General features: G+C 35.9%; 1 protein-coding gene across 1 annotated transcript; it reads right to left on the bottom strand.

The window, feature by feature from the left end:
* Window positions 1-26,277, bottom strand: LOC142174470 (putative E3 ubiquitin-protein ligase ARI2). Its single transcript, XM_075240269.1, has 9 exons — window positions 26,113-26,277; window positions 19,150-19,182; window positions 18,767-19,052; window positions 9,126-9,594; window positions 2,659-3,213; window positions 1,998-2,101; window positions 877-1,117; window positions 737-795; window positions 1-71 (listed from the first exon to the last, which is right to left on the bottom strand). Exons 1-9 carry the CDS (start codon window positions 26,275-26,277, stop codon window positions 1-3), a joined length of 1,983 nt encoding a protein of 660 aa, XP_075096370.1.
* Window positions 26,278-27,400: the final 1,123 nt, after the last annotated feature.

Below are 27,400 nucleotides of genomic sequence, written 5' to 3'. Positions count from 1 at the left end.
TCAGAAGTCTGGAAAATTAACATTTTTCATATCATTGTAGAGTGATCTTGATCCAAAAACAAGGAAGAGACCTAAAAAGAAGGCATAGGATATCAAGTTTGGACCATTTTGTCACATTATTCTTCATTCAGTTATTAATATATGAGAAATTTTCATAAAGCACTATCTTTTAGTGGTAATTAGCTATCTATAGATACCATTTGTTATATTACGGATTGTAGATACGTTTTCTGTTGTTATAAGATGTATTAGATGTATTTAAGCTACTGTATTCATGAATACAATAGCAAAAATAGGCGTGAATCAGGGAAGTCCAGTTGTTGTATTCGACTGTATTCATGGCGTGAAACATGAGATTACAACTGGACAAATTATTGTATTCAACTGTATTCACGACGTGAAACAGAGGATTACATTGTTTTTAAATGGAAAGTAAATCAATTAACATAATAGACTCCTAATATAACTCAACAAACTCAATTATAACACACAAATTTTGTATTTCTAGTTATAAAAAAGATTCTCAACCGAAAAACACCCCAAAAACATAGCAATCTTCAGAGAAATTATATAATACATCTGAATACATAAATTATATTAATTAAAAAAATATATGAATACATTCATGGAATACAACGATACAGTGAATATAGTGAAATACATAGAATACAACGAGATACATTGAAATACAATGAAAAAAAAAGACAAATGAATACAATAAAATACAATCCCACACCTGACTCTTTAGACCCCAATTTCCTCAGTCCCACACCAACTTCAGAAACAACAATCAGCCTAGAAAAATTCCCAATAGAGAAACGAAGAAAGTCAGAGATAATTCACGATATAAAATCAAGAACTGGGCTTGTGAAGCACGATCCACCAAACTTTGAGATTGGATGGAAGAGAACAAAGCCTAATTTCTGGCAGCATAGAAAATACAGACCAGGTATTGCATTCTCCTCGCATAATGTAACAACTATCAGATCCAATGGGGAAGCACCTCCGGATACCAGTTCCTTGAAGGAAATATGCTCACCAACAACATTATTATTTCGGGAGTCACAAACGTCGACACCTTCTACATTTGTACCCTTGAGCAGTGCATCGGCATGAACTGGAGAAGGAAAACTTTAATCATTAACCACTCTAAATAGTAATTGGGATCGGAGAGAACGTAGGTGATGTGGGTGATAGGAATTTTGAGATTGAGCATCGTGTTTTTAGGGAATAGAGGAAGAGAATGACATGTATCAAAGTAGAGAGAAAAAGAAAATAGTGTAACTGAATAGCGTATTTAGTGGCTTAGGGTTACGAGGTAACCAAAATTAGATATTTTGCTATAAACATTAAGATGTATCTATAGAATATAATTTTTTTAAATGGTATTTATTTAACATAATTAAGCTGTTAACCTTTGCTATAGGAGATAAAAATTCCTTAATATATCTTCGACTCGAACTAATGAAGGCCCAAGGCAGATCCACCTTCTGGCAGGGGTGCAACTGCATCCAATATTATCTTCGACTCGAACTATATATAGTTGATAAAATTATATACTTAGGACTATATTCACCCAAGTAATTGGGATGTAGCTCAAATGGTAGAGCGCTCGCTTTGCATGCGAGAGGTACAGGGTTCGATCCCCTACATCTCCACTTTGACGTATCTCTGTGAAGGGGAGCCTTGGCGTAACTGGAAAAATTGCTGTTGTCATGTGACCAGAAGGTCACGGGTTCGAGCCATGGAAACAACCTCTTGCAGAAATGCAGGGTAAGGCTGCCTACGATAGGCCGTTGTGGTCCGACTTAGTGCACCGGACTGTCCTTTTTATATTCACCCAAGTGTCACAAAAAGAATAAGTGATGCAGTAGTACTTCCAAGTCTCTAGCATAAAAAGTATAAGGCAACCTGCATATTTTTCATGCCTCTAACTGAGAGTGCTTACAATAAGATAAATTGTGTATCTCTACACCAATTGTTGGTAGAATGTTAACTAGGAAGCTCTGATGCTTTTTCCACTCCCTCGGATCTATAGCGAGCGATGGTATGAGTTGCATGTTGTAGAGGAACCAGCAAATCATTGTCAATGCAATCATACCTGCAAAAAAAAAATATCAAATCTGGTAATGAAGATTCATTTAGTTCATATATTACCAATGCAGTTCAGTTTGTTTTTACACAATGCAAGCAGAGGTCACTGCTCTTCCAACTGCAACTTTAGGGGTAACTACAAGACTTTTCTCTGTAATATTCACCTCCTGGGATTCTAAATTAAACCTCCCTGACTAGTGCTGGGTTGTTTGCAGGAAACGACATAAATTTGTCATGGTTAAGTGATAAATTGAGACAGGAATACATATTAATTAATCATGAATAATTGATAAAAGCGTGTAAAAGCACGTATATATTCAGTGGTCTGGTGCAAACAGTAGGTGTGGTGTAAGTTTTTGTGGGGTTGCAACACCCACAAACTAAGCGTTATGGAGAGGACCTCTTCTGTAATTCCCTGTCATTTATCAAGGAATAAATGTGCTCCCCTAACAAAATTAAGTTTCAACATATCTATAGCCCAAGAAATCAACTTCTTTAGCATAAGATTATGCTTGATTCTGACAGGAATATCTCAACAGCATAACTAATTATTAGGTGTAATGCAGACTTACAACTTTTTTGCAGAGGTTGTCAGTTACTGTAGAGAGAGTGATGATCTCCATTCTAGTCTCCAAAAGCTTATCTTCAGGATAGTCAGCAAATGGCTCTTCCAATAAAATGGAAAGTCTTTTAACATTTTCTTCAAGTTGCTGCTGCAGGTTCTCAAAAAGGTTCTGCTTCATTTGCCTTTCCTTTGGTTTCATTTCATCTGCAAACAACGTCTTACCAAAAATGTAGAATGCAACTGGATAAGAACAGGCGAGAATCCGTCTTGATTGGAAGAGTCTATTAAGTCCATTTGCTGCCCAGCTGAAGTCCTTTGATTGCAATTCCCTTGCTTCAAGATTCAATACTTTCACATGCAACTTACGCTTCATATTTGCTTCAACCTTTAAAGAATCAAAATGAGCCCTATAGCGCTCATAATAGTGAGTATAGAGCAAGAGATCCTTTTTGTCATCAGTGTTTTTCTTTAGCCCTTGCGCGATGCTGCCACAAGTGTGAAATTGAATGTTAGTCCATGTGTGTTCTAAACCAGTAGCTAGACCACACAACCAACTAGAGTATAAAGAAATTGTGCACAAATATCATAACGATAAGCAATAGAAAGAGAGAGAAAGGACTGGTGTAATTTGGCTCGAATAACATTCTTTCAACGGCAAAGGTAGTACAACACAGGATGTATGTGGTAGGCGCCTGTTAGGGAATCAAGTCCGTTTCAGTGGAGAAAGTAGAGGGACATGCCCATTATTCATCGAGTTTTTATAGACAACAAATTTCTCGGGTATCCAAAAAAATGTTGAAAAAAGACAAACTAGGCCACATTTCGAGCTTGTAGATTTTTCTTCTACTCACTTTTCTAACACATTAAATCCTAGAGTGGTGATCTTAGTTGTAAGCACTTGTAATCCACTTAATTTATATGATGTGCTCGAGTGTTTTATCTTTTCTTTTTCCAGAAGTAAGGTTCGTGAAACTAGGCGGGGAGGTGAATTTCGTCAAAGAAGGGGACAAGTTCTCTGTCTTGGTGTACTCTTAACTGTTACCTTCTCTTGTTTTCTTTACAAGTCATCAATTCCTACTCCTTGAAAGTCTTTCTTTTGCATCAAATACCTGAACAGTAGACATCAGATGCAATTCATGCATCATTAGATGAACAATCGAGAACATGGACTACTGGAATATCACTGAGATGGAATTCCCAATAGTGGGAGGACTAGTTACCCCAACTGGACCAAAACAACATGCCAGCATAAAACTTAAGAAACAGACAGTAAGGAATATAAGCAGAGCTGAGGATGAACAAAAGGAGACGCGAAAGAAAAGGAATAAAATAATCAGTTAACAGATGAATGTATCAAAGTGAAAATGGTAGAGCAAGGAAACTGAAAAACATTAGAACATGTAAAACAGTAAATTGGAAGTACCTAATGTTGCGGAAGCCAAATGTATATAGTGTGAATAAGTCACAACTACTATACCAAAAATTATGACAACCACCAAATAATAAATAAGACAATAAAGCAACAATAAAGGGAACACCAGAATTTACGAGGTTCGGCTAATTTTGCCTACTCCTCGGACACAACCAATATTTTATTTCACTCCAAAAATACAAGTGAAATAATACTAAAGAGAGAAGATACAAATGCCTTAAACAGATGAGAAGGCAAATGAGAGGTGTGTTTAAATCCTAAATATTAGGCCTTCTTTTATAGGGGGAAAATCCCCCCAAAACTCAAGAGCCCACCGATGTGGGACAAAAATTTGCCAAACTTCAACAAATCTCCACCTTGGCAAAATTCCACATCTTCAATTTTCTCTCAATAACAAATTTTGATTGTGTTTTCATCTTTAATCTTCAGTTTTCAACAATGTTGATCAAATCCAAACAATGTTGAAACTTGACCGCAGTCACCACCTTTGTCAGCATATCAGCAGGATTCTCTGTAGTATGAATTTTCTTCACCGTGACTCCACCTTCTTCTATGATTTCTCGTACGAAATGATACCGAACATCAATGTGCTTCGTCCTTGCATGATAAACTTGGTTCTTCGCTAATTGAATAGCACTTTGACTATCACAAAAAATTGTGATACCTTTTTGTTCAACACCAAGCTCCTTTAGCAATCCTTGAAGCCAAATTGCCTCTTTCACAGCCTCTGTAATAGCCATGTACTCTGCCTCTGTTGTAGACAAAGCAACTGTTGACTGCAAAGTAGACTTCCAACTAACTGGTGCCTTTGCAAAAGTAAACACATAACCAGTAGTTGATCTTCGTTTGTCCAGATCACCCGCAAAATCTAAGTCACAATATCCAACTACAGACTGATTGTCTTCCTGCTCAAAAACTAACACGACATCTACAATATTATGAATATACCGTAGAATCCACTTCACAGCTTGCCAATGCTCCTTCCCTGGATTGTGTATATATCTGCTAATAACTCCAACAGCTTGTGAAATGTCAGGCCTTGTGCAAACCATTGCATACATCAAGCTACCAACAGCATTTGCGTATGGTACCTTTGACATATACTTTCATTCAGTTTCATCCATTGGCGACATAGTAGTACTTAGCTTAAAATGGGAAGCAAGTGGAGTACTAACTGGCTTAGTCTTGTCGTCTATGCCAAAACGTTGAAGTACTCTCTTCAAATATTCCTTTTGAGATAAACAGAGTTTCTTTGAACGTCTATCTCTAATTATCTCCATGCCAAGAATTTTCTTTGCCTCACCCAAATCCTTCATCTCGAACTCCTTCTTCAGTTGAATCTTCAACTTATCAATTTCTTCCGAATTCTTGGAAGCTATCAACATATCATCAATATATAGGAGAAGATATACAAAGGAACCATCTTTAAGCTTGTGCAAATACACACAATGATCGTATTTGCTTCTCTTGTACCCTTGCCGCAACATAAACTCGTCAAATCGCTTGTACCATTGTCTAGAAGATTGTTTCAATCCGTACAACGATTTTTCAAGTTTGCACACCATATTTTCTTTTCCAGCAACTTTGAATCCTTCTGGCTGGGTCATGTAGATTTCCTCCTCCAAGTTTCCATGTAAAAATGCAGTTTTTACATCCATCTGAACTAATTCCAAATCCAATTGTGCTACCAAAGCCAACATAATTCTAATGGAGGAATGTTTTACAACTGGAGAAAACACTTCATTGTAATCAATTCACTCCTTTTGAGCATATCATTTGGCCACCAATCTTGCTTTGTAGCGAACATCTAATTGGTTAGGAAATCCTTCTTTCTTTGCAAATACCCATTTGCACCCAATTGCTTTCTTTCCCTTCGGGAGATTGGTCAATCTCCATGTATGATTCTGATGAAGGGACTGTATTTCATCATTCATGGCAATCCTCCACTTATCTTCTTTTGAACTTTGGACAACGTCTTTATACGTGGTAGAAACATCATCAGCTACAATTGAGGTTGCACAAGCAACCGTCTCTATGAGACGAACAGGTTTCGTTATTGTTTTTTTTGGCCTGCTGGTTGCTATTGATTCAAGTTATTGTTGAGGTTCCTGAGTTGGAATCTCCTCTACTGGCTCTCCTTCCAGAGGGTAATCTTCATTTGTTTCCTCCTCTGCTTCTTGTGTAGGAAAAATAAATTTTCCCTCAAACTCTACCTGCTTAGAAGCACCTTTATTTTGTTTGGTATCTTCTGTTACCTTATTTACCATAGTAGATTCATCAAAGGTAACATCCCTGCTGAATATTACTTTCTTTGTCATAGGACACCATAAGCGATATCCTTTGACTCCAGAAGTAATTCCCATAAACATAGCCTTCTTTGCCCTTGGATCCAATTTTGACTCTGTCACATGATAATATGCAGTTGAGCCAAACACGTGCAAAGAGTCATAATCTACAGTAGGCTTTCCATACCATTTTTCAAATGGTGTCTTGCCATCAATAGCAGCAGATGGTAAGCGATTAATGAGGTGACATGCATATGTAACTGCCTCAGCCCAAAATTCTTTGCCCAAGCCAGCATTGGACAACATACACCGTACCTTCTCCAGCAAGGTCCGGTTCATACGTTCTGCCAATCCATTCTGTTGTGGTGTATGTCTAACAATGAAGTGTCGGACGATGCCATCATTTTCACAGACCTTATTGAAATGATCATTTTTGTATTCACCTCCATTGTCTGTGCGAATACACTTGATCCTCTTGCCTGTTTGATTCTCTACCATCGTCTTCCATTTGAGAAAAATTCCCAACACTTCATCTTTGCTCTTCATTGTATACACTCATACTCTTCGGAAAAAATCATCAACAAAGGTTACAAAATAGTGCTTCCCACCCAATGAAGGTGTTTTGGAAGGACCCCAAACATCAGAGTGTACATAATCCAAAATGCCTTTAGTATTATGGATCGATGTACCAAATTTAACCCTTGTCTGTTTCCCTTTAACACAATGCTCACAAAACTCCAAGTTGCAAGCCTTGACTCCTTTTAACAATCCTTGATCTGATAGAGTTTTCAAGGATTTTCCTCTAGCATGTCCCAAGCGCATGTGCCATAGCTTGGTTGCTTCTGCCTCTTTGTCGTCACTAGATGTCACTGTCATTGTCCCAATAACTGTACTACCACGATAGAGGTACATATTATTATTCTTCCGATTAGCCTTCATTACCACTAGTGCACCGGAGCATACTCTCATCGCTCCATTTTCTGCAATGATTTTGAACCCTTTTGATTCTAGGGCTCCTACAGAGATGAGATTCTTCTTCAAATCCGATACAAATCGAACATCTGTTAATGTTCTGATCATTCCATCATGGTTCCTTAATCGTATTGAACCAATGCCATATGAGGTAAGAGGGCTATTATCCGCTGTGTGGATGACTCCATATTCTCCTTCTTGAAATTCCACAAACCAGTCCCTGTTGGGACACATATGATAGCTACAAGTCGAGTCCATCAACCATATGTCTGATGATGTTGATGACTCTGTTGTAACTAATGAGAAGTCTGAATCATCACAATCAGCTACATTTGAATCCATAATGGCCTTTCCGTTGTTATATTTGGCCTTATTCTTCAACTTCAGACAGTCTTTCTTCCAGTGCCCTTTTTCTCGACAAAAGGCACATTCATCTTTGTTGGGTCTGGATCTTGACTTGGATCTTCCCTTCTTTGTCCTCGTTTGATTTTGAGGACGACCCCTCACAAATAGTGCTTCTCCTTCTCTGCCCTTCTGTTTTTCTCGCTTTCTTTGTTCATAGCTGTACAAAGCCGAACAAACTTCTCTGAGAGAAACTTCGTCATTTCCATGGAGTAGAGTAGTTTCAAGGTGCTCGTACTCATCAGGAAGTGACGCCAACAACATCAAGGCTAAGTCACCATCATCATAAGTTGTATCCATATTTTGCAAATCTGTGACCAACTTATTGAAACTGGTGATATGTTCATTCATCGTGGTACCAGGAACATAGGTGAAGTGAAACAGTCTCTTCTTCATGTACAATTTATTTTGACTGTTTTTCTTCAAAAATTTATCCTCCAGTGCTTTCCATAATTTACTTGCAGAAGTTTCCTTTGTGTATGGATATTTCTGCTCTCTAGCAAGGTAGGATCGAATGGTACCGCAAGCAACACGGTTGAGAATCTTCCAATCTTCTTCTCCAATAACATCTGGTTTCTTTTCTTCAATGGCCAGATCTAGCCCTTGTTGAAAAAGGACATCTAGAACCTCGCCTTGCCACATTCCAAAATGTCCGGACCCGTCAAATATTTCTACCGTAAATTTTGCATTTGACACAATTCTTGTCATAAGCGAAGATGCCAATGATGACGTGTTGTTGACACTTGATGTAGATTCTTCTTGTTTATTGTCTCCCATATTTGACACAAATATTATTTAATAGCTGACGACACAAATCAAGATTATTTCCTTTCTTATGTAGAAGATCAGACTAAGCTGCAACCACAGAGCATACTCAGACAGAACCTTGACTCAGTTACCAAGATAAATCTTTTCTGGTGTGGAAGATCAGACTATGCTGCAACCACAGAGCATACTTAGACAGTACCTTGGCTCTGATACCAATTGTTGTGGAAGCCAAATGTATATAGTGTGAATAAGTCACAACTACTATACCAAAAATTATGACAACCACCAAATAATAAATAAGACAATAAAGCAACAATAAAGGGAACACCAGAATTTACGAGGTTCGGCTAATTTTGCCTACTCCTCGGACACAACCAATATTTTATTTCACTCCAAAAATACAAGTGAAATAATACTAAAGAGAGAAGATACAAATGCCTTAAACAGATGAGAAGACAAATGAGAGGTGTGTTTAAATCCTAAACATTAAGCCTTCTTTTATAGGGGGAAAATCCCCCCAACTTTTGTTTTTCCATCGATGTGGGACAAAAATTTGCCAAACTTCAACACCTAAGACACTATTGCAAAACGTGGATTAAAGTCTTACCTAAACCCCAGTCCGCATATACATCTTACAAGGTCGCATCCCCCATTGTTCTCCACAGGTGTATGACATTTTGGGCAATGTTTAGCATTACTCATCCAAACTACAGTCTGAGGATAGTCCTTGCACTTCCTCATCCAAAGTTCCCACATCAGACATGAACAAGGTGAGTGCACTTCGGATAAACAATTAAAACAGAACTGTACACCACATGCACATTCAACCTCACAGTATTCGTCACCCTCAATACGAATTGCATTTCCACAATGAGGAACACCAGGGCACCATTTAACCCTTTCGTTGTCCTCAATATACGACTCTAGCAGAAAGCGATCTCCCAAAGTAGGATCCTTTGCAGTGACGGGATCTCTTATCTTTTCTTCATCACAGATTGCATTGCACTTGAAGTCCATGCATGTAATTCGTTTACTCTTACCCTCATATATCTTTACAACAAAATGGGTTGTCCAACCTACATAAAACCACTTCTCTGATACCACTGAAGGATTGCGTATAGGTGTTCGTAACACGCAGCGGAAGACAATAACAATCCTAGGCAGATCTTTTCATGTTTAAAATTTATTTACATATCAATAGATCGGATCTAAGACGTACCTGGTGAAGAAAGTCTTGTTTCAAATTCTTCGATAGTGCGAAGACTCTATGTGTATCCACACCGAGACTGATCCTTGCTATCAACTCTTTGATCAATGAAACCCGCGAACAAATTGAACGGAAAACTTGTGCTGAAATTTTTCTCAAAAATCTCAACTCAAAGATAGAAGAACAAGAAACACTTTTCTTGTAATTGTATTTTCTCTCTTGGCTTTGTATTGCACTCTCACTTTCACAAAGTATTTTTCTTCTCAAGAATAATAATACGGCAAATATTCTCCATCACCCTTTATATAGTATTACCTATAAATCCTTTTCGTATTTGGTTGAGGTAATGATTTACTTAGGGTAAAAGTTTATTCCAAAAATAAACTTCAATCGAATTTTATGGAAAATTGATAAATCACGTCTTCATGAGAAAGTGACTACCGAATCCATTCCTCCAACTTAAATTTGGATTCTCGCCAATCCAACTTAATGTTGGATTCATTCTATACGTCCTTTGTGGACTTTATATTTCCAATTCCAAATTGGTAAATTAATTAATATTATATATATATATATATATACACACACACACACACACACACACATATATATATATATATATATATATATATATATATATATATATATATTTCAACCAAGAGATACAAATTAATTTTCTATTCCAAATTGAAAACTTCAATTTGTTCACAATATTAATTATATCCTATGTGCTAGCAAAGAATATAATAATATTTCATTTGGGCTAACTAACTAAATTTATTTGACTAATTAAATTCTTTAATTTAATTATCAAATAATAAGTTAATTAATCCTTTAGCAAAGATCAGAACACTCGTTAGTGTGCGACCCCATAGGTTCAATACTAAACCGGTAGTAAATTGACCACATCAATATACTAATCAAGGGTGGCGTCTAGCAACACTCCTTAACGACCGGATAGAATGAAGTATACAATTTACTCTCACGAACCAGTAGAAGAATAATATAGTAATTCCTCCTGTCCTTATAGCTCTGGATCACCCTAGGATATGGTTCAACTGTCAAATCCTAATAGGCGACCAATTATATGTTCATGTCAGATATAATCGACCATTGAATGACCCAAGAAACTCATTTCTTCTTTCATTCAATTGCTCTGGCCAAGGTCTTAGTTTGGTCATTTATAATTCGTGACAACATGGAGCTTAAACTCATTACCAAGGGTTGACAGATTTCATCTTGATCAATCACTAATTCTACAAGCATTTAATCATACCCAATATCCTTTCAACTATCACCCTAGGGCCATAGGTGTCTAGTATCAAAGCACAATAAATAACTTGTCAATTACTATGACGATCTCAGGTCAAAGGAAACGGTTACATCACATTCTTCAAGAGAATATCCTATTGACAGTTTATGGTAATTCTAACCATTAGGAATTATCCAATGAGTCGGTTCAATGATCATATCTCTATATGCATTATCTATCTATGTAATTTAGTTAATGAGATCAACTAATCTTTATCCCATAAAGACGATCACATAAATATTGATCTAATCGGATTACTAATGTCCAAATTAATAATCCTACGATCAAGAACAAATTTAGATTAAATTATAAGAAACTTCACTCTCATTATCATGATCTCCATCACAATGTCAAGTCTCAAAATTTAATCAAGGACCTTATCAAATTAATCAAGCAATTAATAACAATGATAAAAGAATATCAAATGCCATATATATTTTATAAAAATATGTTCAAAACATCAAATGTGATATTGGATCTAGGGCATATCTACTATATCCCTAACAATCTCCCACTTGCACTAGAGCCAATCGCTCTTGTACTTCATTCCCAATTTCCACTTGTGTTTGTCAAACTCCTTTGCGCCAAGAGCTTTAGTGAATGGGTCTGCAACATTTTCTTTTCCATCAACCTTTTGAATCTCGACGTCTCCACGTTCAATGATCTCTCTTATCAAGTGATACCTTCGCAGAACGTGTTTGAACTTTTAGTGTGATCTTGGTTCTTTTGCTTGAGCAATGGCTCCAGTATTGTCACACAACAGTGGAACCGCACCTTCTATTGAAGGAACCACACCAAGTTCAGTTAAGAACTTTTTCATTCATACAGCTTCTTTAGCAGCTTCACTAGCTGCTATATATTCTGCTTCAGTCACTGAATCAGCTACTGTAGCTTGTTTGGAACTTTTCCAACTCACTGCACCACCATTTAAGGTGAATACATAACCAGAAATAGATTTGCTATCATCTCTATCTGAAGAGAGACTTGCATCAGTATAACCTTCAAGTTTCAACTCAGAATCTCCATAGATGAGGAATTGGTCTTTAGTCCTTCTTAAGTACTTAAGAATGGTCTTCACCACCTTCCAATGTTCCTCACCAGGATTTGCCTGATAGCGGCTAGTCACTCCAAGTGCATAAGCCACATCAGGACGTGTACATGTCATGGTATACATGATAGCTCCCACTGCACTAGCGTATGGGATCCTACTCATGCGTTCTCTCTCTTCAGGTGTTTTAGGACAATCCTCCCTACTGAGAGTAATTCCAGTGTCTATCGGTAGATAGCCTCTTTTGGAATTATCCATATTATACCTCTTTAAGATGGTATCAATGTACAAAGACTGGGAAAGTCCAAGCAGCTTCCTAGATCTATCTCTATAGATCTTTATTCCTAATATATAAGCTGTTTCTCCCAAGTCTTTCATGGAGAACTGTTCAGATAGCCAAATCTTGGTACTTTGCAATGCCGGTATATCATTCCCTATGAGCAATATATCATCAACATACAACACTAAGAATATAATTGTGCTCCCACTAACCTTTTTGTACACACAAGGTTCTTTTTCGCATCTAACAAAATTGAACTTTTCAATTGTCTTGTTAAATCGAATATTCCAACTTCGAGAAGCTTGCTTTAATCCATAAATGGATCTTTGTAGCTTACAAATTTTATTATGATCAGACGGAGATGTGAACCTTCAGGTTGTGTCATGTACACATCCTTTTCTAGATCACCATTAAGGAAAGTTGTTTTCACATCCATTTGCCATATTTCATAATCATAGTATGCTGCTATAGCAAGCAAAATCTGAATTGATTTGAGCATTGCCACGGGAGAGAAAGTCTCGTCATAGTCGACTCCTTCTTTCTGACAATATCCCTTGGCAACAAGACGGGCTTTATAGGTCTCCACCTTTCCATCTGCTCCAATCTTTTTCTTAAAAACCCATTTACAACCTATAGGTTTTATATCCTTTGAAGGTTCAACTAAAGTACATACTTTATTTTCCTTCATAGATTCCATTTCGGATTCTATGGCCTTTTGCCACTTCTCATAATCAGAACTTTGTATAGCCTTTTCATAGGTCTTAGGGTCATCATCATTATGATCAACCTCATTTGATACATCATCTTGTACCAATAAATTTAATCTAGTTGGTACATGACGTTCTCGTGTAGACCTTCTAAGAGGTACTTGTACAACCTCTTCACCTTGTGCTGGATTTGGTTGTTGTTCAATTTGGTTTAGAACTGGTTCATTAATCTGTTCTTGAACTTTAGTTAGTTCTTGAACTTCAACCGTTGAAGATGACAACTTCCTTGGCAACTTCAAAACATCCAATAAAGGTTCTTCAACTTGGGTCTCATGATCTTTACATTGTGTTGATTCATTAGTTTCTTGAACTTCATCAAGTTCTATTTCTCCATTATAATTTCCTTCTAAAAGAAATTCCCTTTCCAAAAAGGTTGCTCCTCTGGCCACAAACACTTTATGGTCAGAAGGGTGATAGAAATAATATCCCATTGTTTCCTTGGGATACCCAATGAACCTACACTTATCTGATCTTGAGTCAAGTTTATCAGACTGTAGTCTCTTAACATAAGCTGGACAACCCCAAACTTTAATATGTTTAAGGTTAGGCTTACATCCTTTCCATATCTCATATGGTGTTGTAGAGACTGACTTAGTGGGAACTTTATTAAGTAAGTATGTTGCTGCTTCCAAAGCATATCCCTATAAATTTATTGGAAGATCAGTGAACCCCATCATAGATCTCACCATATCTAATAAGGTTCGATTTCTCCTTTCAGACACACCATTGTGTTGTGGTGTTCCTGGAGGTGTCCACTGTGAGAGAATCCCATTCTCTCTGAGATATCTGGTAAAATCTTCACTAAGATATTCTCCACCTCTATCAGACCTTAGTACTTTGATACTTTTACCAGTCTGCTTCTCAACTTCACTACGGAACCTTTTGAACATTTCAAAAGATTCAGACTTGTGTTTCATAAGATACACAAATCCATATCTTGACATATCATCAGTGAAGGTGATGAAGTAAGAATATCCACCTCTAGCTTGAATTTTCATGGGTCCACAAACATCTGTATGAATTAGTCCCAATAATTCAGAAGCTCTTTCTCCACTTTCCAGTAAATGGAGATTTGGTCATTTTTCCTTTGAGACAAGATTCACAAGTTGGATATGATTCAAAATCATATTTGTCAAGGTGCCCTTCCTTGTACAACTTGTTAATTCTTTTCTCTCCAATATGACCAAGCCTACAATACCAAAGGTATGCATGATTTACTTGATCATCTCTTTTCCTCTTAAGACTTGAAACATGCATAATCGAATTAGCATTCACATTAGGTAAGACATAAACGTCATGTTGGAGATAGCCATTCACATATAAATGATCGCTATAATAAATAGAGCAAATACCATTGCCTATATTAATGCGAAAACCACGTTTGTCTAACATAGAAGCTGAAATTATGTTTGAAACAAATTTAGGAACGTAATAACAATCATCCAACATAAGTACTTTGCCCGTAGGCATTATTAAAGAAATTGATCCTACAGCTACGGCCGCAACTTTTGTACCATTTCCAACTTGTAGATTAACTTCTCCTTTCTTTAGCCTCCTACTTACCTTGAACCCTTGCAACATATTACAAATGTTATAACCACTGCCAGTATCTAATACCCACAATGAAGAATTAGTAGTAGCTAAAGAAACCTTGAAAATATTTTTCATTAATGTCTCACCTTGTTTCTTGTCCTTTAGTGTTGCAAGATACTCCTTGCAGTTTCTCTTCCAATGTCATTTCTTCTTACAGTGAAAACATTCAGCATTATATACTGGATGCAAGATCAAATCTTCAGAAAGCTCTTTACCAAGCTTGTACCCAACTTCTCATGTTCTTCAGTAAGAACGGTCATATGATTGACAAGGGGTCCAACTGGAGAGTTTTCAATGTCCAACTATGTATCAATCATCTTCTTAAGATATTCAATGATTGCAGTTGGATCCATATTCTGATGTTTCCTCTGGAGTTTAAAACTCATAGAAGCGAGAATGATGTGTTTAATAGCAAGGCATTCTTCCAAGTATTTCTGATAAACCTTGGTGCCTTGAACATCATTCTCTGGTGGGATTATCTTTGTAGGCTTATCGATCACATCAATAAGTTTTTCATGCATGAGAACAATTCTCAAAATTCTATACCAGTCATCAAAGTTTGGTCCTACCAATTTGTTGGTCTCAAGTATTTCAACAGTGATATAACAGACATACTGAGAAATCTAAAATATAGAAAAGAAAAGGCAATAATATAAGAACATATTTGCATATATCATAAAGACATGGATTTTTATCTAAATGATATTTTCACTAATTATTTTAAACTATTTACCCTCATTATAGTTTACGAATCTTTATTTTTGTTAGTGGAGTAAAGGAATCCTTTAACAATATGTATGAGCCCCTTGGAAGTCAAGTCGTTTCTCACATATATTTTAAAGGTAGGTACTCTTACCAATTGTATCCCTATACAACTTCCTTAAATAACTCTATGTCAAATAGTCCCCTGGTAGTCAGGTCGATCCTATTGGCATAGTTGAGTTCAACCATCATGATAGCAAATAACTTATTAAATTTTATACTCCCCCGGGTAGTCCAGGCGTCTAGTGTAAAATTGAATAATTCTTTCAATCCATACATCTAATGCAAATAAATAATTTTAATATATTCTCGAACTATAAGTCTCCTGGTAGTCAGACCGCTCCTTATAAACAAGAAATAAGTAAAATTATTTACCTTGATGGATAGCTCTTATAATAAAATATCTTATATTTTATTATTTAAGAACTCAAATTTTAGTAAGAGGGAATTGTTACTAAAATAATTTTTAATAACATGAAGATCAAATCTTTTATAGCATGTGAATTTAGTTCAAGTTGTCTACATGCTTAGTCCTAAATTGATTTACATCACATGTAATAAATAATTCAAAATTATGTAATGAACAAGCACGTGACATAAAAATAAAATTCAACATTCTTCTAACATGTTTAATCTATATATCACATATATCACAAAAAAGTAATTCATGCCAGAATATCATTATTAATTAACATCTCATGAACTAATAACAATTAAAAATAACAATAGAATCATGTAACCGATTATAGATTCCCATTATATCTAATACAAAATTTTAAATTCAAGTTATGAACTATCTCAATAGTTCAAACGATTTAACTATTGCACAAGACACATGTATTATGGTTTGAACTCTTCAAATATAATATAAAAATATTTCGTAAATAAATTTTAGACACAATAAACCACTGGTCTGATACCACTGAAGGATTGCGTATAGGTGTTCGTAACACGCAGCGGAAGACAATAACAATCTCAGGCAGATCTTTTCATGTTTAAAATTTATTTACATATCTGGTGAAGAAAGTCTTGTTTCAAATTCTTCGATAGTGCGAAGACTCTATGTGTATCCACACTGAGACTGATCCTTGCAATCAACTCTTTGATCAACGAAACCCGCGAGCAAATTGAACGGAAAACTTGTGCTGAAATTTTTCTCAAAAATCTCAACACAAAGATAGAAGAACAAGAAACACTTTTCTTGTAATTGTATTTTCTCTCTTGGCTTTGTATTGCACTCTCACTTTCACAAAGTATTTTTCTTCTCAAGAATAATAATACTGCAAATATTCTCCATCACCCTTTATATAGTATTACCTATAAATCCTTTTCATATTTGGTTGAGGTAATGATTTACTTAGGGTAAAAGTTTATTCCAAAAATAAACTTCAATCGAATTTTATGAAAAATTGATAAATCATGTCTTCATGAGAAAGTGACTACCGAATCCATTCCTCCAACTTAAAATTGGATTCTCGCCAATCCAACTTAATGTTGGATTCATTCTATACGTCCTTTGTGGACTTTATATTTCCAATTCCAAATTGGTAAATTAATTAATATTATATATATATATATAACTTTTATATAAATCAATATTAATTCATATTATATATATATCACACATACACACACACACACACATTTATATATATATATATATATATATATTTCAACCAAGAGATATAAATTAATTTTCTATTCCAAATAGAAAACATCAATTTGTTCACAATATTAATTATATCCTCTGTGCTAGCAAAGAATATAATAATATTTCATTTGGGCTAACTAACTAAATTTATTTGACTAATTAAATTCTTTAATTTAATTATCAAATAATAAGTTAATTAATCCTTTAGCAAAGATCAGAACACTCGTTAGTGTGCGACCCCATAGGTTCAATACTAAACCGGTAGTAAATTGACCACATCAATATACTAATCAAGGGTGGCGTCTAGCAACACTCCTTAACGACCGGATAGAATGAAGTATACAATTTACTCTCACGAACCAGTAGAAGAATAATATAGTAATTCCTCCTGTCCTTATAGCTCTGGATCACCCTAGGATATGTCAACTGTCAAATCTTAATAGACGACCAATTATGTGTTCATGTCAGATATAATCGACCATTGAATGACCCAAGAAACTCTTTTCTTCTTTTATTCAATTGCCCTGGCCAAGGTCTTAGTTTGGTCATTTATAATTCATGACAACATGGAGCTTAAACTCATTACCAAGAGTTGACAGATTCCATCTTGATCAATCACTAATTCTACAAGCATTTAATCATACCCAATATCCTTTCAACTATCGCCCTAGGGCCATAGGTGTCTAGTATCAAAGCACAATAAATAACTTGTCAATTACTATGACGATCTCAGGTCAAAGGAAACGGTTACATCACATTCTTCAAGAGAATATCCTATTGACAGTTTATGGTAATTCTAACCATTAGGAATTATCCAATGAGTCGGTTCAATGATCATATCTCTATATGCATCATCTATCTATGTAATTTAGTTAATGAGATCAACTAATCTTTATCCCATAAAGACGATCACATAAATATTGATCTAATCGGATTACTAATGTCCAAATTAATAATCCTACGATCAAGAACAAATTTAGATTAAATTATAAGAAACTTCACTCTCATTATCATGATCTCCATCACAATGTCAAGTCTCAAAATTTAATCAAGGACCTTATCAAATTAATCAAGCAATTAATAACAATGATAAAAGAATATCAAATGCCATATATATTTTATAAAAATATGTTCAAAACATCAAATATGATATTGAATATAAGGCATATCTACTATATCCCTAACATAAGCAACTTTTAAACTACATCATCAATTGTTTCGAGTGACAAGACCAAAAAGCTAAAAGCAACAACGAATTCAATAAGTGCATAGCTAGCTCTTTAACTTTTCACGGTGTGCTAATTACTTTCACGGTGAAGAAAACACACAAAGCCATATTAGGCATGCTACAGAAACAAATTCTAAATGTTATTGACACCACGAAAGCTGCATTAAGATCATCAGTTATTTCATAGTTAGGTAGCTTGAAATGACAAGGACTACTGAGCTTTCATACTTATGTGAGGCATATAAACAGAAAATTTAAACGTTTGGACTATGAACTCCAAAACATAATTTGAAAAAAAGTGTTGTGTCAATAGTATAACGATTTAACGGGGACAAGAGATAAAAGAAACGCAGACACTCATACAGATATAGAGGCTTGGGGAAGGATGGAAGATGCTCACAATCATTGCAAAATCTGTGGTTGCAATCCATTACAGTCGTCTTCTCAGCAGGGACATCTTCGAAGCAAATTTGACAAGTCATTTCAGCAGTGGGCAGAGAGGAAGAATGTTCATCTTCATCTTTTCTTTCTAGTGTCAGACCAGCTTCAGCACATAAGTTTTTTCTCCCTCTCTCAACAAGCACAGCAAGGACCTTCTCAACATCCCATCGATAATGAATAAGCAGGGTCCGTGCATGGCGTTCCTTCAGAGATAGCAAGTCCATTACTCTCTGCAAGTCTTCTTTCTGCAAGGTAAACACTAATCTTTCACATATTCATCATTAATACTAGTACTAGTATATATCCCTTTTACAAAGTCAAATTTGGGAAAAAGTTGCTCACTTGTGCAGCTAAAAGGGACTCCTTCCTGATTACCTGCAAAAGCGAAAAGCATGCATAAAGTATATAAGAAATTCAAAAGTATGCAACAAAACAGCCGATACACTACTTTCGGTACATTGAAAACTAGCTTGATCAACACAATTCAACAGTAAACTTGCTTCTTATATTTTCCCTGGTAAGTAGTTATATCCTAGGCCTCGTACTGTCACTTTGCACATAGTATTCACTACTTCAAAAAACTTACCTTTTAGTTTCTGAGAGTAGAAAACGCTTGCATAAGGCTGAAAATAGCTCCAAATCTAGGCTGCTGGCCAGAAGGTAATCTCAAATATAGAATTTCTATCATAATATCATAGATTTTAGAATCATTAACGATCTTTCCATTTCACAGCAACAATAACTATGCATCAATCTAAACAAGTTGGGTCAGCCACATATATTCTCATCAGGGGCGGCTCAATAAGTTTGGTGGCCTAAAGCCAAACTTTAATGTGAGGCCCTTTTTAAAAAATCATATATGTTTTTAGTTGAAGTAGATTTTTTTAGTCTTTTGAGAATAAAATTACTTAAAATTTTTCGCATAAACCATTTAATATCTCATGTGCAGTATGATCTTAAGTAAGAGAACATGATTCAAGAAGTTAATAATTTTGTATTAAAAGAATTTTTTGATGTTTCAATATACTTGTTGCAATGATGAAAACCTGAGGAAAAAATAGAGTTTAAAAGTGTATTACATATTTTCTAATGATTAATGTAATCCTTTTTTATATAAATATTTTACTTTTCTACTTTGAAATACTTAATCTTTTCTTCAAAAGATTTGGGGTCTCACGAGAAGAGTTGTGGTGGGATGGATAGCATATCTCCTTCTTTAATCGGAAGTATTCAGTTTCAGTATTTGGAACAAAAAAATCCCTTTTAAGGAACAATTGTCACTTTAATGGATTTTACACGGTAAAAATTTGAATTAATCAATGTCCCAAATAAAATATCGGACATCAAATAAAAATTGGAAAACAAAAATTGGGCCCCCCAAAATTCCGGGGCCTAAAACCACCGCTATAGTGGCTTTACCCTTTGGCCGCCCTTGATTTTCATTGTCCATGCTGCTTCCAATTAAGCTCATTGCAGTCCAATACTATTAAAGTTTCTCTAGCACTACTAGTTCTCTACATTATCTACTAGCATATAAGTTAGTGGCAAGACAAAAAAATCCTATCGAACAATGGACTTGAAGTAAACACACTAACAAGACTAAAAACATGGTCCCAACTAATTGTGTTTGCCTATATAGATATATACTCCCTCTGTTTCAAAATGATTGTCACTATTTCCTTATTGGTCTGTTCCAAAAAAATTGACACCTTTCAATTTTTCCTTAATAGGAAGCATTTTTAGCCACACAAATGCTATAGTAGATTTCAGACCACAAGTTTCAAAAGTTTTACAGCCACATAAATGCTATAGCTATGTTGCCGCACAAAGTGGAAATCTAATTCAATATGTTTAGTCCGTTCGTGAAAGACTGGGTTACGAGCAATATGTATGGCGGCTTGACTGTCGGAGTGAATCGGAACATGAAGAGGTGGCGAAGATGAAAGATCGTCAAGGAGATGAACTAGCCATGTGATTTCAGCTGTAATGCGTCTCATCGAACAGTACTCTGCTTCAGTAGAGGAAAGAGAAATAGAGACTTGCTTTTTAGATTTCCATGAAATTGGTGTTCCCCCAAGTGTGATGAAGAAACCACTGATAGACGTGCGAGATTCCTTGCAAGATACCCAATCCGCATCGCAGAAAGAGGATAAATCAAAAGAGGGTTTTGAAGAAAGAAGAATCCCCTGCCCTAGATCTCGACTTAAATAGCGGAGAGCACGCATTGCAGCTGAGAAATGAGATGTACAAGGGCGCTGCATATATTGATTGAGAGAAAGAACAGCAAAACACAAATCCGGTCTTGTGTTGGTTAAAAAATTGAGCTTCTCAACTAGATGCCGATACATAGTAGGATCTGCTAAAGAAGGCCCATCATCTGCCTGCAATTTGCATGATGGATCAAGTGGAGAAGTAACAGCTGCTCCAGAACAATCAAACTCTTGCAAGAGTTCCAAGGTATATTGCCGTTGACTGATGATGAATCCTTGTTTTTCTCGCAAAATTTTCATTCCCAGAAAGTAGTGTATATCCCCTAGATGTTTGACTTTGAACTCTGTATTAAGAAAATCTGTGATAGACTTGATTTCCTTGCAATCATCCCCAGTTAACAAAATATCATCTACATAAACTGCTATAATAGAAACCAAATGCCCACTGCATTTGAAGAATAAAGAATAGTCACTAAGAGAGCTAGAATAACCTTTGTAACTGAGAGCTCCTGCTAATCGAGCATACCATTGTCTAGAAGCTTGTTTTAGACCATATAATGATTTTCTCAAAAGACAAACCTGATTTTGGTTAGGGGGAGTTACCCCTGTAGGAAACCTCATATAAACCTCCTCTTGTAAGTTTCCATGTAGAAAGGCATTGTTAACGTCAAGCTGTGAAACAGCCCAATCTCGCTTGACTGCCACTGTAAAAAGACACCTTATTGTTGTCATTTTGACAATAGGTGAAAAGGTCTCGGAATAATCAATTCCCTCTCTTTGAATGTCCCCTCTTACTACCAATCTTGCTTTCAATCTTTCCACTGAGCCATCTGCCTTGTGTTTCACTTTATAAACCCATTTACAAGGCAATGACTTCTTACCTGGTGGTAGATCTACTACATCCCAGGTATGGTTCTGCTCAAGAGCAGCAATTTCTTCTTGCATAGCTTTCTACCATCCTGGATGAGTAGAAGCTTGTGCAAAGGTGGTTGGTTCTGATATAGAATCCATTCTTTGTATAAGTTGCTAATTCTGTACTAACAAACCTCCAAAAGAAAATGTAGTGGGTTTAGAGGGTTGTGCAAGACAAGAATTGGTGAAATCTGAAAGATAGATGTTGTTGCATATGCAATCCTTGAGATATGTAGATTTTTGACTAATCCTATTAGACTTCCTTGGAGGTGGTGATAAAACAGGTGTTGGTGTGTTAGGAATGTGTTGTGGTGAAGGAGCGGGACTTTGGTACAGAGCCTGATTTGGACTGCTGTGGGAATTTTGAGTAGGAAAAGGGGAAGAAGATGGACTGGCATGAATATATGAACTAGAGAAAGAAGGGAAAGGTGAATGGGCAGGACTTGGAGGAGGAGAAATAGAACTGGAGGTAGTTTGTGAATCTGAGGTAGGGTGAATATCTGCAGGAGGAACATCTTGAACTCCTGAATCCTGCACAACTGGAGTGTTAGGAAAAGAGTGTTAGGTGAGTTGATGTGCAGTTTGTTGAAAGGAAAGTTGTTTTCATAGAATACAACATCTCTAGAAACAAAAACCTTGTTAGTATTGAGTTCCAGAAACTTGTAACCTTTTTGGTTCGGTGCATAACCCAAAAACACACATTTGTTGGCTCTAGGATCAAATTTCCCTCTATTGTGTGCTAGAGTAGAAGCATAGCACAGACACCCAAAACACCTAAGGAAATCATAAATAGGTTTCTCCCCAAATAACATTTCACAGGGTGTTTTTCCTTTAAGCATACTAAAAGGGAACCTGTTTATCAAATAAGTTGCAGTTAAGATATATTCTCCCCAGTAAAGAATAGGGACTTGTGATTGGAAGAATAGACCTCTGGCAACCTCCAAGAGATGTCTGTGCTTCCTTTCTACAACCTCATTTTGTTGTGGGGTTGTTACACAACTTCTCTCATGAACAATACCTTGGCTTTCAAGAAAAGCTGCTTCTTGACTTTCTCTCCCTAGTTCCAATGCATTGTCTGATCTTATCCTTTTTACCTTTAAATTAAACTATCTTTCCACCATAATTAAAAAGGATCTCAAGACTGAAAATGCATTACTTTTGCAACTTAATAAGAAAGTCCAAGTAGCTCTGCTGAAATCATCCACAATTGTTAAAACATATCTGAAACCATTGTATGTAGGTGTCTTAAATGGTCCCCAAGTGTCAATATTAATCAATTCAAAAGTAGTTTTGGTTTTGATGTGACTAGTAGGAAATGTCAATCTAGTTTGTCTAGCTTGATGGCACACATCACACACATGATCAAAATTTGATGGAAATTGAATGAAACTAAGATTTCTCATTACTGAAAATGGCAAATGTCCCAACCTGACATGCCATTGAAGTACAATAGAAACTAAATTAACTGACACAAGATTTTGAAAAGAACAAACACTAGGAACACAACTGGAATCACTTCCTTTTGGAATAGAAACTACATTTGAGCTAAGAAACTACTAGAGTCTAAATTGGTTGGCTGCAGCAGATATAGACCATCTCTTATATCACCAAAAGCTTGTCCCCTCCTCATTAAAGGGACCTGCAACATACATCCAGTGGAGGTTAGATTTAAGGAACAACTGAATTGTACACAAAGCTTATGAACTGATTACAGATTGTACTTAAAAGAAGGCACATAGAGTATTCTTTGAAGAATCATATCAAGTTGGATGGGAACTCTTCTTATATGTGTGACATTCAATTGAAAAGAATTAGGAAGATTAATATGCAAAGGCATAGGTAATGGAGTTAGCTCTAGGAAAGAATTGGAGTCAAAACACATGTGTTCAGAAGCTCCTGAATCAATAATCCAAGTTTTAGTGTTAAAAAATGCTAGACAGGTTCCTGAGTATTTGAGTATTGTACCAGCCACAGCATTTGCATTAATCTCTGTTCCTCCATTTCCTGTATGTCCAGTCTGCACCTGTTTGATTAGGTTTACTAGTTCTGAGAGTTGTTCCTTGCTGAAATGCTGATTGTAGGTGTCCACTGATCCTTCACTAGGGGGATCATCTTCCTTAGCTCCAACTACTGCATTAGCCTTAGCTCCTCCCTGATACACATTTGATTTGGTGAACTGGAAGTCATCTAGGAACCCTATCAATCTGTAGCAATGGGTGCAACTTAAATTTGGATTATATTTGACCTTTCTAGGCTTGAACTTTTGCTGAGTGTTTCCAGATTTTTGTGGTGCATTCCAAGTCTTTTGAGTTTGATTATTGTACTTCTGTGAACTCCTTGTTTTTCCACCTACCATAAATGATGAAGCATCACTGGGGTATTATAGGTTGATGTATCCTTCCTTTTGACCTTCATCCTGTAATAGCAAAGAATAAGCAACATCCATGATTGAAAGTGGGTTCATCATCAGTATGTTCCCTCTTGCCTGACCATATGTATCATTAAGTCCCATAAGAAATTGGATGATCCTTTGATCTTCCATAAATTTGGCTTGCTTCCTCTTTCCTTCACACACACAATCACAGGTACATCCTAAATGTGAGTTTAGAGAATCCAGCTCATCCCACAATTTTTTAAATTGGGTGAAGTATCCTGCTATGCTGTTGTTTCCTTGTACTAATTTTGCTATTTCTTTCTGTAGGTGATATAATTTGGCCCCATTTGACTGGCCAAATTTGTGTTCAAGGCTACCCCAGAGTTCTTTTGCACTCTTTGAGTAGAGGACACTGTCACCAATGTCCTTAGACAGTGAATTGAGCAGCCATGAAGTCACCATATCATTACACCTGCTCCAAAGTGCATAGTCTTTGGAAGTCAGAGATGGTGCAACACAACTCCCATCTATGAAGCCTAGCTTATTTTTGGCTGAGAGTGCTATAAGCACTGATCTTCTCCATCCGGGAAAACCTCTTCCATCAAATGTTGAGTTGATAATGGTCATACCAGGTGCATCTGAAGAATGTAGAAAATAGGGATGATTTGTGTCATGATTTGGTCCATTGTTAGATGAACCAAAGGCAATGACAGCAGGAGCAGTGTCTGTTCCAGTCATAATTCAGTGATCGGATTGAATATGCAAGATTTGAAAGAGAGATTGAATGGATCGAGCTAGTGCTCTGATACCATGAAAGAAATGTAAATCAGATTTCTGAATTCTCTATGTATTATTTCATCATCTGTATCAAATATTTATACAAGTAGCTAATCTAACAAGAAGAGAAAAGATTCTAATTATCTATACACTTGTACAAATCCTATTGGTAGTTCTGTAACAGAAAATAACCAAAAATATTCCTTTACAATGCATTTACATGTGTTGTATATCCTCTTGTTGCAGCTGTCCAGTTTGTGTAATCAAATGGTTGAGATTTATCTTCAGTTTGGACGGTCAAGATTTGTCCACGTTTATAATCAAGAAAAAGGGCCCAAATAATAGAGACAACATAGGGATGTCCGAACTCTATCTATTTGTTTGAAACCCATCTATCTTTTTCTTCTATTCTGTAATCAAAATAATCAAAATCTCTTCTTTGATATTGAAAGTTCTGCACTATTGACATAGAGCTTCCTCTTCTTCTTCAACAAATTTAAGACCACATATCTTAAAAGTCTTTCCTTCTTATTAAAGTTTGTATCAAGTCAAACTAAGACAATCTTTTTTAAACGGAGGGAGTATGTTTCTTCCATTGTGCCATATTTCCCCCTAGTTCTGCATGGATTCAGAAAAAATTTGTAGGTCTTTAGAGACAACTCACATCCATATGATCTTATGTCTAACTCATTATCCTTTTAACACTTTCAATCACCATGAGAACTGAGAAGGAACTAAAACATGATATAGCAAGTTAGTAACTGGCATCCAAAGGTTTAGCCTACCATAAGGTCTCGAGTTCAAATTTCAGCTAAGGAAAAAAACACTAGGTGGTTTATTCTTATCAGCCTAACCCTAGATGAGCGTAGTTACATGGTACCTATAATGGTGAAATTAGTAAAAGTGCGAGCAAAGCTCGCACCCAAAAAGATAAAACATGGTATAGTAACCCTGTTCTTTTTAAGACCAAAACACAATAATTTTGCATGAAATTGGTGAAGGGGGAGAAGGGGCCCATGATTTTTGCCATACCTTGCATGAGGGGGATTTTTCGATGACTTCATTATTCTCTGGTTCAACTTCTGGATACCCATCAAGCGATTCAACTTCATAATCATAATTATCATTATCATCATCATTGTATACTTGACTATAGCATTCATCATCGCTGCTCCCATACAGACAAAGGTCCTCCATTGGGTGTTATTTTTTACATACAAGTTAAACCCCGAATATTTTTTTTTTGCTTTAAATACTTTTTCATGACTCCTACGTTTGTTGATTCTTGTTTCCTTCTAGGAGACGGAAGATTCGTGGATTTTTTTTATCGCCGTGAGATTCTTGCCTTGTAAGGTTCTCTGTACTGGACGTGATGCTATTTTTTACTAGGTTATAAATTAGTACATGTTTGTTACAAAAAGTTACGCGTAAATATGTTGTAAGTGATTTAATTTTGTAAATATATTTTACACTACTAGTTTTTCGTCACGTGCGTTGCACGTGTATGTCAAGTTATGTAATACATGATTTTATAAAATAATGTTAGTATTATTAAAAATTATTTAAATAAATAATTATATATGAAAGAATAAAGTACATGTTTCTATTGAATGATCAATGTGGATCATCGTATGGTGATTTATTTGTCTTGGTTAAGTTAGTTTGATTATCTTCTGTTGCTAAACATTATTTGTAAAAAAAGAAATCAAAATTGAGTATCTCATGAACTTCACGATGGATTTTCCCTAATCTCCCATGAACATCAAATATTGGTGTGTTGGAATTCTGATTTCAAAATTTTTTGTTTTCAATTTAGCACATAAGAATACTTCTTGATTTTCCGTAAGACTTCCCCTTGAATTACTTGGTGAAGTTGTTCCGCGAGTGCAGTAATAACACCCAATTCTCCCCCCCTGCCGACCAATGTGTTTTATCAATATATATAGGTTTATCAATATAGGCAGGCTATGTTATAATATGGATAGAGTTACCCGTTTTCTAAAGAAGATACAGATGAGTAAATTGAGACTGGGATGAGTCGATCTTCTCATTCGACCATTAATTACATTCCATTATCTTCATGTTCTCTTCTAGATTCTTTTAACCAAGAAGAGAGAAAAGGAAAATGAGAGAAAGAAGAAAGAAATGGGAGAGAAAATTTCAGTTTCTAATTCAACATGCTCCAAAAGATATCATCCAATATATGGGAGCATTTGCTCCTGAAGATTCCTGACAAACTCCTATTCTCACCTCTTTATGAAACAAAATTATATATCTAACTTGTTGGACTAGATTGTGTTTACCCTAAAATCGGATAATA

The sequence above is a fragment of the Nicotiana tabacum genome, chromosome 20 (genome assembly GCF_000715075.1).
Source record: "Nicotiana tabacum cultivar K326 chromosome 20, ASM71507v2, whole genome shotgun sequence".
Classification (NCBI taxonomy): Eukaryota; Viridiplantae; Streptophyta; class Magnoliopsida; order Solanales; family Solanaceae; genus Nicotiana; species Nicotiana tabacum.
This window is presented reverse-complemented; position numbering and strand designations above follow the sequence as displayed.

Coding starts and splice junctions, on each gene's coding strand:
- LOC142174470 (XM_075240269.1), bottom strand. CDS start 26,277: ATGGAGGACCTTTGTCTGTATGGGAGCAGCGATGATGAATGCTATAGT. Junction 19,053..19,149: donor AGTCCCTTTTAGCTGCACAA/GTGAGCAACTTT, acceptor TTTACCTTGCAG/AAAGAAGACTTGCAGAGAGT. Junction 1,118..1,997: donor AAAAGCATCAGAGCTTCCTA/GTTAACATTCTA, acceptor TTCCTTCTCCAG/TTCATGCCGATGCACTGCTC.